Here is an 11046-nt window from a genome sequence, read left to right on the forward strand (position 1 = left end):
AAAATCATGACAGAATTAAGGCAAAGGGTGGCTATTTTCAGAGAGTTTCATTGAAAGCTATTTTTCAGAATGAATAGAAGCAACATTAATGGAGCTGTGACCAGTGACTTTGCCATCAGAAGCAAAAACATGATGGTTTCATTTGCAGGAATGGCATACAAGACTATTTTTGTCACGATTAATAAGGGTTTACCGGTTACAGTGTGATTCCATGGTATTTATTCTACACAGACTAGGTAAATCTTCAAGAATTTCAAAGAACATTTTTATGAATACAATATGTAGTTTACCTAATGAAAGAGTAGAGACTGTGGCAGGATCCAACACATGATATCAGTGGTGTAGGAGGGGAGCGCAAATTAAAATTTGTTGATCAGGAAGTCAAGAGTTCTTTGACCCATGTCCTCATTTCTTCCTGGATCACTATTATTATTGTTTCATCCTCTCCTTTCCCCCAAACATATAACTAAGCAAAGATCCCATGAAGCATACGTCTTCCTAGTCCCACTCCACAGAAAGCCCAAGTTTACTATCAAATACCCTTTATGTAACCAATGACAGCTTTTGCAGCTTTCATAGAGCAGGGGAAAGAAAGATACTTCTTATCAAGGAACATAATGCATCCGCGAAGGCCATCTTCCACATGGTACCAGTTCACAGGGACCCCCTGGTCTTCTAAGCGCTTCTTGTACAGCAACACATCATCCCGGAGGATGTCATTCTCACAGCTCACCAGCAATGTCTTAGGAAGCTGAGAAATGATCTTGTCATTTGCTAGGACAGGTGAAATTTCTGCACTCCAAATGTGTTTGCTTTCTAGATAGGCAGCCTCATTAAAAGGCCCAAGAGACTCTGGTTGTGAAAACTGTCTCCAAAACCTTCTGGGGATGTTTTCATGACTGATCCATTTCTGGTATTTCTTCCACTTATCCAGAGGTATAACAGCACCTGCCAACATGGCATCTTTCCAAGAGAGGTAAATGGCCAGGTATTTACACAGACACAGAAACAGCATGTCTCTGGTAAGGAATGGCACATTTTTGCTCTGCTGATATGAAGGCAACTGAAAATTGACGAAATTCAAAATTGGTTGAATCAGGACTTGTGCCTGGACCTGGGGTAGACTGAGAATTCTGGTTAAGACCTGCATGACAGTGGCCACAGCCCAACCTCCAATACTCTCTCCACAGAGAACCACCCGGGATGGGTCCACCGCAAAGGATTCCAGGTGCGTCAGGAAGTAGATGGTGGCACTCAGGCAATCATTGGCAAGGACAGGATGATGGTAGCTAGGAAGCTTGCGGTACCTGAAGAGTAGAGAGCAAACACAGCAAGCTACTTTACAATCGGGTCACTGGAGGCCACTCCGATCATCGTCCTCTACTCTCAAAGCAGACCAAACCTGACTCAATCTGCAGAGTGATCCTAACAAGTAAACATGGCAACCCCCACTTTCCCTTCAGGGACTATGATGATCAGCGAGGTCAGGAGGCTCCATGTCCACCCATACTGCTTCCCATAGACGAGCACACCACATACAGAATCCAGGAAGTTCGAAGATGATGTCTTAGAAAACAGAGCAAGTAGCAAAGATCCAGGGACAGCTACTGGATTCATCTGGTCTCCCCTCTTGTGAGACTCACCTTGCCCTGATGTGTGAGGCACATGGTGAGCAGTATTAAAATTCACCCCTTGACACACTTTAAGTCCATGCCAGTGTTAGCAATAAGGCGTTCTAATGTTTATTTTCCTGTGGTTAAGCAAAAGTGTTAGGAGATTAGGCCATTGGACTCCTTAATGGGGAGCTCTTAGACTCCCACAAAGGAGGCAGCTTTGAGAAAATGACTGTGAGTCTAGCCGTCAGCTAGACTTCGAACACACAGGTGATTTTGAACACCACACGAACATTAAGAAAGCTGCACAATAATCGTGGCCACTTGAAACTAAAACACAGCCCTAGCACCTGAAGTTGCAGCCACTGCCAAAAGTTTTCAAACAATTTGAAATAGACTTTCCTTATGATATGAAGCCAAAGAAAAGGAATTACCCAGATTATATGCCTATCAGGACTCTAGCCCAGTACAGAAGGGACAATACAATGCTTCTCATAAACACAATTCTATATGAAGGCCCGCTGACACCAGGGCACACGCTCTTTTCTGATTAGATTAGCATGCTGTTTTGTTAATTTTGTGAGCCAGCTGGAAGGCATCTTCCTATGTTGGCCACTGCCTTGGTTTGCAACATTTGACCCAATAAACAGCCTCTCACTAGAAGTTATTTCCTGATTGCTTTTGTACAGCAGACTGAGCAGGTTACCAGAAAGAAGTAGTGGTGCCAGGAATAGCAGAGGCTGCAGACCCAGAGGCACAAGGGCTACTGGTAGTCTGATAATGATGATAACTGGCCCTTGGAGGAAGCCAGAAGCCTTGAGAACAGTGATAGCAGAGCCACGGGGAATATCCAGTGGCCATCCAGGAGCAGAGGTGAAACCGCAGGAATGGCAATGAGGGGTAGCAGAGGGGCAAGGCTGACAAAAGAGCTCAAAGCCAACAGCAGAAAGTCAGAAAGACAGAGGCAGCAGTGGCCACAACAGGAGAAACAAAAGCTGGAGAAATAGCAGCTGTAGCTTTAAAGAGCCAAGGGTGTTAGACACTCCATGTGAGACACTGTGAATAACCATTGTCAAGACCTGGGGTATGGTGACATCCTAGACAGGTGTACATAAAAATATATAAGTAACACCCAAGTTCAGGGCCCCTTTCTATAGTCTAATGTCACCCAGATGGTTCCAATAAATACCCTAGCATATATGAGCCCAAAGTCATCTCAGGATGCTCACCTCACAATCAGTACCATGGAGTCTGTCTCACTGGCCAGGAAGCTGCAAAGGCCATGGTAACTGTCTGCAAGAGAAAAACCCAGTATTAAAGCAGCTGTGGCAAGAACCACGCACTTTCCACCACAGACCCCAGGACAGCAGCTACCTTGGTGGACCCAGAGACAATGTCTTCTCTCACAAGTTCAGAGAAGTTCAGTGTCTACAGCAAAGGGCAGGAAGAGACGGAAGAGACAAGATTGGAAAGGGCATCATGGGGTATGGGAGGGGCTGCAATTCAGACATGAAATTTTCTAAAGTGTATTTTTGGACCCTTCTGGTGGGAAGAGAAGACTGAAGCTTAAGAAGTGGAGCCAGGACACAACTTGGGTTCAGCAGTGAAGGGGATGAAGTGATTGGATTTTCTCCACCATGCGCCGGCCAAGCTGAGGAACGTGCACGATTCAGAGAGTGGTGTGAAAAGGCAGAAATGGTCAGTGCTATGAGTAGAGAGGAAAGAAAGGGCTCACGGCCATTTCCAGGACAGTCCTACTCTGGCACACTGCCCCAATCCAGACTTAGACCAACACAGAAAACTTTGCCGCTTAAGCTACAACCCACTGACTGGGGTGAGCCCCAAACTCAGCACCCATCCTCTCTTTAAGAAACTCCAACTTCTCCCTGCATCAGCTCCCTCCTGACAAGTCCCCATGAGAACATGTGTCAGATTCTACCTTTGATGAAGCTCCCCACCTCACGTGGAAGCTACTTACCCAGGCTTCCAATTATTGCACCTCCTCCATGATAGAAGACGATGCCTCGCCGGGGTTTGGAAGACACTGCCTTGGGCTTGATCAGCCTCACAGGAACTGTTCCAAAATGCATGTCAGTCGCCAGCACGTTAGGATCCTTCTTTATCGGCATTAGGCTTATGAGAAACTGTAAAAACCTGGGCATGGCACAAATTCTCAGTTTCTCTAGGATGTTTCCCTGTAGTAGACAAAGGACGGAAAGTATGCATAAGTAGCACAAATTCTAATTGCTCTTAATAATAAAAACCTGGAGTCAGATATAAGTGTGAATGCCGGAAGATCAAAGAATTAGGGCAGCCAGCGCCTGGAGAGTTCACACCTCTACCAATGCTCAGACCAAAAGGGCGATCCTGTCCTCAGACTGCCGCCTCAGATTGCCTATGCTTCACACTGCTGCCTCAGACTGCTTGCTCAGATTGCGTCTACTCCAGTCTCCTCCCGCCTTATATTCATCTCTCTGCCCAGCCGTATCATTCTGGTCTCCACCTCCCTCATGCTGGGATTAAAGGTGTGTGATTCCAAGTGCTGGGCTCACCTTCTTGTGAGCTCTGTTTCTCTCACAGACTGGAGCAATTTCCTGTAGCCCAGGGTAGCTTCAAACTGACAGAGATTCATCTGCCTCTGTCTCCCAGGTCCTGGGACTAAAGATGTGTGCCACCATTGCCCGACTTCTAAAAGCTTAGTTCTGCAATCCAGTCTTCAGACAAGCTTTAGTCATTAAAAACACAAAGTATCATTCCAGGTGAGTAATTGCTGAAGCCACTTAGCATTGCTCAGGTGTCTTCACCAATCCCCACCTGCTTACCACATGTACAAAGGGATCATGGGGACATAACTCACTATTTTATACATAATATATATGCATTATTTTCAGATAGGGGAGCCTGTTTGAACTTTACTTCCCACAAGGTCCTGAATGAATGGTGATGTTGTTGTGATCCAAGTGTTGACCTCACTTCATCAAAACTCATTAAAATTCCATTGCCAGTAGTAAGAGCTGGGCATTTTAAGAAGCGGCGATGTGATATTCTCTTGAGTTGTTTAAGTCATGTATGAATGAGTGAGGTCATCTGGTTTTCTGTCTCATGAGCATGGGCATCCTTTTCTAGTAAGAGATGACATGAGATAGCCCATTGCTGAAACCATTGCTCTAGGGCTTCCCAAACTCCAAAAATGTACAGGTTTTTGTCCTTGCTTGGCTACACCAAACTGCTTGGGGTGGTGAGAGCAACCCAACAAGGGGTGAAAAAACCGACAGGGACCCCATGGAGGTGCCTCAGGATGAGACAACCAGGTAGTTGACACAACTGATGGAATATTTTCACACTATTTCACCTTGCTAATGCATTTTTTAGTGTTTCTTTGGGCCTGAACTGCAAGGCCAACTTGCGTTTTCTCGAAACCATCAAGGGTGTACCTTGAAAAGTTACCCCGCAGGGACCTTCACAGTTCCAGTGTACAACTTTGAAAATAGGGCCACCATAGAGAACTGAGGCAAAATGTCACAAGGGACTTTTAATCAAGCTAATATCATCTTTTTCTAAAGGCTTAGATCATTGTCGGGCAGGCTAAAGAGCTCTGTGTACTTCTACCCCAGTGGGGACGACAGATGTGTGGATGGAGCATATAAATAAGTCAACTTGACCCAAGAGAGACTAGCAAGTCCACTGCACTGTGCCTGTCCATTTCGTGGAGGGGTGCTATTATGCCCGAGTGGGCACCAAAAAAACAGGCTTCCTGCAAGCATTTCCAAGCACACAAACAACAATCAGAGCCACTAGCGAGCAACTCACACAACTCAGTACTAAGTGTGAGCACTCACAAAAAAATTGAGGTGGCAAGAATGGCCGTTTCACAAAATGATGCCCCAAACTAGAGCGAATACAAGCAGGTTCAAGGACACACCCACACACCATACAGTCTGACCGGGACTGGGTTACTGTTTTAGTAGATTATTAGAAGAATAGTTAAATAACCTAAGTGCATAGCTATTGCAGGGGTGAAAAGGGCTCTCCCAGAGACCATACGTTTGTTAAATGAAAACCCCAAGTGCCAGAGAGGGGTTACCTCCCTACAAGTTGTTGGCCAGGGAGGCACCTGAGGCCCCATAAAACACAAAGGCTCTTGCCACTGATGTTGGGTACATGCCAGGACCAGATGGTAAGCCTATTGCTAAAAACACTTCGTGGTCTGGTTGCAGTGCAGGGAGATAAGAAGCTGGAACAGAGATGGGAGGTTTCTTCTTACCGGCTCTCTAATAATGCCGAAATGTGCTCTGTGGGCTGCTGCAGGAGGGCTGCAGCAGGAGAGCTGCTGCGGGAGGGCTGCAGCAGGAGGGCTGCTGCAGGAGAGCTGCTGCAGGAGAACTGCTGCAGGAGAGCTGCTGCAGGAGGGCTGCAGCAGGAGAACTGCTGCAGGAGAGCTGCTGCAGGAGGGCTGATGCAGGAGAGCTGTTGCAGCAAACCCTGCTCAGCTATGGTCCCTGCCTGCTATGGCACCAAACGCCAGACAAGGTGTTCTTGCAGAGGAAATAGTGACAGGATTATTGTGGGACAATCAAGATCTTCTCCATTGCATGTGAGGCCCACTACACATGAGAGAGTTCATGTCTGCTACTGTAAGCCAAGACAAAACCTATTGGATCAGGAGGTCGTAGCATTCAGAGGGGAATCTCTGACACTGTTTGTTGAATGTTTGTGATGTGCTTAGTAAACTGCCTTCTGATCATCTGTGCATCAAGCACTGTTGTTGTCACCCTCAGAATTCCTTTTGCAATGGACAGGGTCCCACAGAGGACCAAAAACCACCAATGAAACTCCTGAGAACAAGTGACTACTGGTAGGGCACAATGGCTCAATGGTCAGCCTGAAAGGGCATCTATTATTCTGATCCCCTTTGAGATTCAGCGAACTTTGAGGAGGAAAGGGGTCATAAAGAACGCAAGTAAAAACAGAGAAAGAGGTAGAGAGTTGTACAGCATTTCTTCTGGATGGAAACATTCCCTCCGAAAGAGAGCAGGCAGCTCCCGAGACTCAAGAGGAACACTGCCAGCCCTGGAAACAACTGAGAGTCTAGAGGCAGTAGCCAACTACTAGGCAAGAATGCTTTGAGCAGAGGTGCATATTTAGATTCTCACTCCCAGCAATCTGCAGAAGGCTCCAAATGACTACATATTCAAGTTCAGAGGTCACATTCTAGAGAAAGACACCCTCCACCTCCATGCTGCTTCTTCCTTAGAGGCAATCGCTGCACTGTCCAGAATCCCTTGGAATTATGAAGACACTGTTGCAAGTGTAGAATTGCATAGCTGGTTTCCTTCCACAGAGCCAGAGGTCTGTGGGGAGAATAACCCCATGCATGCTATTCCACTCCTGTTCACTATCTCTTCAATAAATAATAAATGATTTGTTCAACAGTTTGGAACAATGCCATGCCATGTATGAAACTTTTAAAGAACAAATAAGTATTCTTTATTTTATTGTTGAGGCCGCAATGCAAGGCTAATCTTCTGATTTGGGGCCCATGGAATGTTTCCAGACTCTTTTTCCTCCCACATAAACATCTTCTCTCTCCTTTCTCTGTTTTGGACTGTGTGAACATCAACCACTTGGATTTCTTCATGGTCACTCTTCTCATAGGCAGCTTGCCAGGGGTCTCTGGACTAGAGAGATCAGGCAGGGTCTCCCACATAGACTAGCCAACACTAGACTCAAGTCCACATCTTCTGTGTACACGTAGCACATGTCACAAGCCAGTGTCAGCAGGTACTTAGATTAGGAGCTGTTTTTAAAGTAAGGTCAGAATGATCCACATGTCTCTGTGCCCTTGGAGATCCAAGGACCTCATTTGTAGGGCCAGGAGCCCAAATTAGCACGTGACCCATACACTTGCTTATTCCTCTAAAGTGGTCCATTTTTGTGGTGGGAAATTTTCACAGGGCAGAAATACATGTTTTTACCACTCCAGATCCTATGAAGCCTGATCAAAGTGCCAGATAATGCTCTCAGCAGCATGGCCCTTCAGAAGTCATTGCTTCAGTTTAGATGAGGACTCTGAGGAACAGAGAAGTTAGCCAAAGGGCTCTCGAGCCAGTGAGAACACCGTAGCAATGTTTCCCAGATATCCTGGCTGTGAACTTGTTAGCTTCTCTTCTGCACTTCCTCCTCAGCTCATCTTAGAGGTAATCACTGTGCAATATCTGGCAGCTGCCAAGTCCCCAGTCAGAGTTTCAAAGTCAGCACTCATTCAAATTGCCAGATTATCATATGGGGCCAAACAATCCTGCACACATCTGCTGAACTCATTAGCATGTGCTGAACTCTGTTCCCAATTTCCAGCCCTGAAGGCTAACTCAGAGCCCCACTGACTGTGCACCTATGGTAAAGGGCTCGGTGAATCCATTACATGGATGTCATCAAATAGGGCAAATTAATCTCTGTCTTTGGAGTCTAGAGTGCACGTAAGGAATCTCCTAGAGACAGGGACACGGAACAAGGGGCAAGGGGGCTATGACTGAATGCTGCTTGGGATCTGTCAGGACTTAGTGGGTAACACCTGTGTCTGAAATTATTTTCTTGGTCTCCAGAAAATAGCTTCATACCCAAGACTAGTGATGCACCCTGTAATAAGGCCCCTCAATAGATGGGAGTGAGGGATGGCCAGTTTACTGATAAGGCCAGTCAAGACTACATTGTGAGATCCTTTCTCAATAAGAAAGAAGAGGAAAACTGAAATTGGAAGAGAAAAGAAAAGAAGGAAGCAAGGGAGAAAGCAAGGTTGAGGAGGAGGAAAAACCAAGAAAAGAAAGTGGAGAAAACAGAAACAGGGGTAAGATGTGGGAGGTGAGAGACTTCCCCAACTCAGTCTCGTGAGAACCTAGAGAAAGAAGAGATGGTAAAGAAAGGAGAAGGGCAGGGTGCAAAGAGAACCCCCAACCCATGGTGGGGCCCAAGAGAAAACTCACCAGCGCTATCAGGTACTGTCCAATGCAGTGCATAAACCATAACTTGACCGGATGCTTCAGGGTAGAAGGGATATCTGCCGTGAGGAAGTTTTGAATAGCAACCCATACAAAGACTCCCAGTAAGAATGTGGGCAGCCCTGCTAGCAGCAGCAGCAGCCAGAGCACAGCCATGACCCAGGTGCCCCAGGAGCTGTTGTCCTGAGAAACTCACTTCAGAGCTTGTGTGAAGAGCACCTGATCCTGTTTTACAGATGGCTGCCTCCACCCTTTCCTTCTAGCGTATGTCCAGCACAGTGAACTGACCTGACTCTCAGTCCATGCAAGCCAGCCAAAGAGAAGCAGAGAAATCAGCTTGAAAGAGAGAAAGAAAGAAAGAAAGAAAGAGAGGGGGAAAGAGGGAAAGAGGGAGGGAGAGAGAAAGGAAGGGAAAGGAAGAAACAGAGAGGGAAAAAGAAGGAAAAGATTGAAAAATCACTAAATCACTCCTACCCTCCAAGAAGAAACTGAGAAGGGGGCTTCCACAGAATTCAGGGTTAAACTCTCACTATCATCCCAGCAATTGTGGGCACCAATAAGAGGTCTGACAAGGTCTACACAGGCCTAAAGGTCCAACTGTATGAATAACATATACTTCCTTCAGCAGAAGAATCCGGGTAATATGAGCAATGCATTTCCCAGCCCAACTCGGTGCCCTACCACCATCTAACTGGTTATTGACACAATGCAGGACACAGAGATTTGAGGAGACTCTTCTCATTAAAATCATCAGTTAGTGGTCAACAAGATGCTCAGTAAATTAAAGGACTTGCCAGGAGAAGTGACATCCTGAGTTGGATCCTGAGACTCACATAGCAGAAAGAGAGAATTGAATCCTCCATGCTGTCCTCTGACCTCTTCACATGTGATCTGGTAAGCAAAAGACAAGATCTCCTGAGTAAATTGAGAACATGGGGACCTTGGGAGAAGGTTGAAGGGGAGGCGTGAGGCAGGGAGAGGAGCAGAGAAAAATGGAGAGCTCAATAAAAATCAATTTCAAAAAAGGGAAAAAAAACCAAAATTGTTGCAAAAAAATAGGATCCAAGATGAAAAACGACTAGTTTCCGTTCTCTTGATAACTCTGATTTCAGACATCACAGGATTCCTCTGTTTCTGTGAATTACTAGTAGCCTTTGCCTTCTTAATACCTTAATTAGACACATAAATTCCAATTGTGGTGCTGTTAAGTGCATGGTTATTTGATCCCGATATAACCAAAAGCCTACTACAAAATCAAGAATTTTACAGGATACAATTAAAGGGGGATGTGAAATAAAAACAGAAACAATATATCTTGCTAGTTCAGGTTTCTGTTTGAAGTTAAGACAGTTCAGAATAAGTCCTGGTTTGTCCCTTACAGGTTAATGTTTCTATTTGTAATTAAGAATAAGTTCCTGTTTCTTAAATCTGTTGTAAATGGCAAAATATGTTTTTAACCTACACTAAACCTGCAACCCCATCAACATGATGTGTATCTTCACCCTCGTTCCTTCCTGATCATTGTACTTTTCTAACAATTCATAACAGCCAACTCTCCTGCCCCTGTAAACATTTTATCTCTCCTATAATAGAAACTTAAGGAGGCCGATAAGGCTTCTCTCTAAAATCCTGACTTAGGGAGAGACAGCCATACTGGACAGTTCTGGGTGTAGCCCAAAATAAAGCTTCTTTTACCTAGACAATCTTAGATTCAATATTACTCCTCACAATTCCAAGGTTTAGTGCACCCTCTCAGTAGAGCAAGGAAACTCACCCAGGGACTATTAGGCTCTTGGGCACATAGTAAGTCCTGGTTTTCAGATACGCTGACCTCTCTCTTATACTCACTGTGGTCTGGCCTAAGCTCTCTCTCTTCTCTTAATTGCCAGCAGCTACCTCTTCCCATCTGGGATTGCTGTGAGTATTCTGTGAGCTTAGACTGTGCACCTGGTAAAGAGATTACCAACGTTCCATGACCATAAATGCTCATCCTACTTTCTGCCTGGGCCCTGGTTTCCTAAACATTCCAAAGTTGAAAATCTGACCTTCCACAGGCCACCAGAATATCTGACTGACTCAGGGGTATTCCCTGATGCTCCACAGGCCACCAGAGCCATGCATTATGATTATAGCAAAACCATGAGCCATGACTGCAACCCTGGCCTGCAGCCTGTCAGGATACCAGAGGTGATCTGAAGCAAGGCAGTAAGGGCTGGAGAAGGAGAAGGGGGCTCGAGTTCCCACAGGCTGGACTGCTTGACTTCTCTGAGCCAGTAACACAAGAGGCCACTCATGAAAGAGCCACACACTGATGTAAAGAAATAACAGTGTGAGGATAGCAAAAGGAATTGCATGGCAGAACCAGCTCCCCGGGGTGATGTGGGAAGGTCATATTTCTATCTGTTGCTTTCATTGGTCAATTAAAGAAAACTGCTTGG

General features: G+C 45.7%; 1 protein-coding gene across 1 annotated transcript; it reads right to left on the minus strand.

Moving 5' to 3' along the window:
- Positions 1 to 532: 532 nt before the first annotated feature.
- On the minus strand, positions 533 to 8764 carry LOC102002719 (arylacetamide deacetylase-like 4). Its single transcript, XM_005368441.1, has 4 exons — positions 8594 to 8764; positions 3592 to 3808; positions 2843 to 2906; positions 533 to 1307 (listed from the first exon to the last, which is right to left on the minus strand). The coding sequence occupies exons 1-4, from the start codon at positions 8762 to 8764 to the stop codon at positions 533 to 535; spliced, it is 1227 nt and encodes a 408-aa protein (XP_005368498.1).
- Positions 8765 to 11046: the final 2282 nt, after the last annotated feature.

This window comes from Microtus ochrogaster, unplaced genomic scaffold (assembly GCF_000317375.1).
Source record: "Microtus ochrogaster isolate Prairie Vole_2 unplaced genomic scaffold, MicOch1.0 UNK32, whole genome shotgun sequence".
Classification (NCBI taxonomy): Eukaryota; Metazoa; Chordata; class Mammalia; order Rodentia; family Cricetidae; genus Microtus; species Microtus ochrogaster.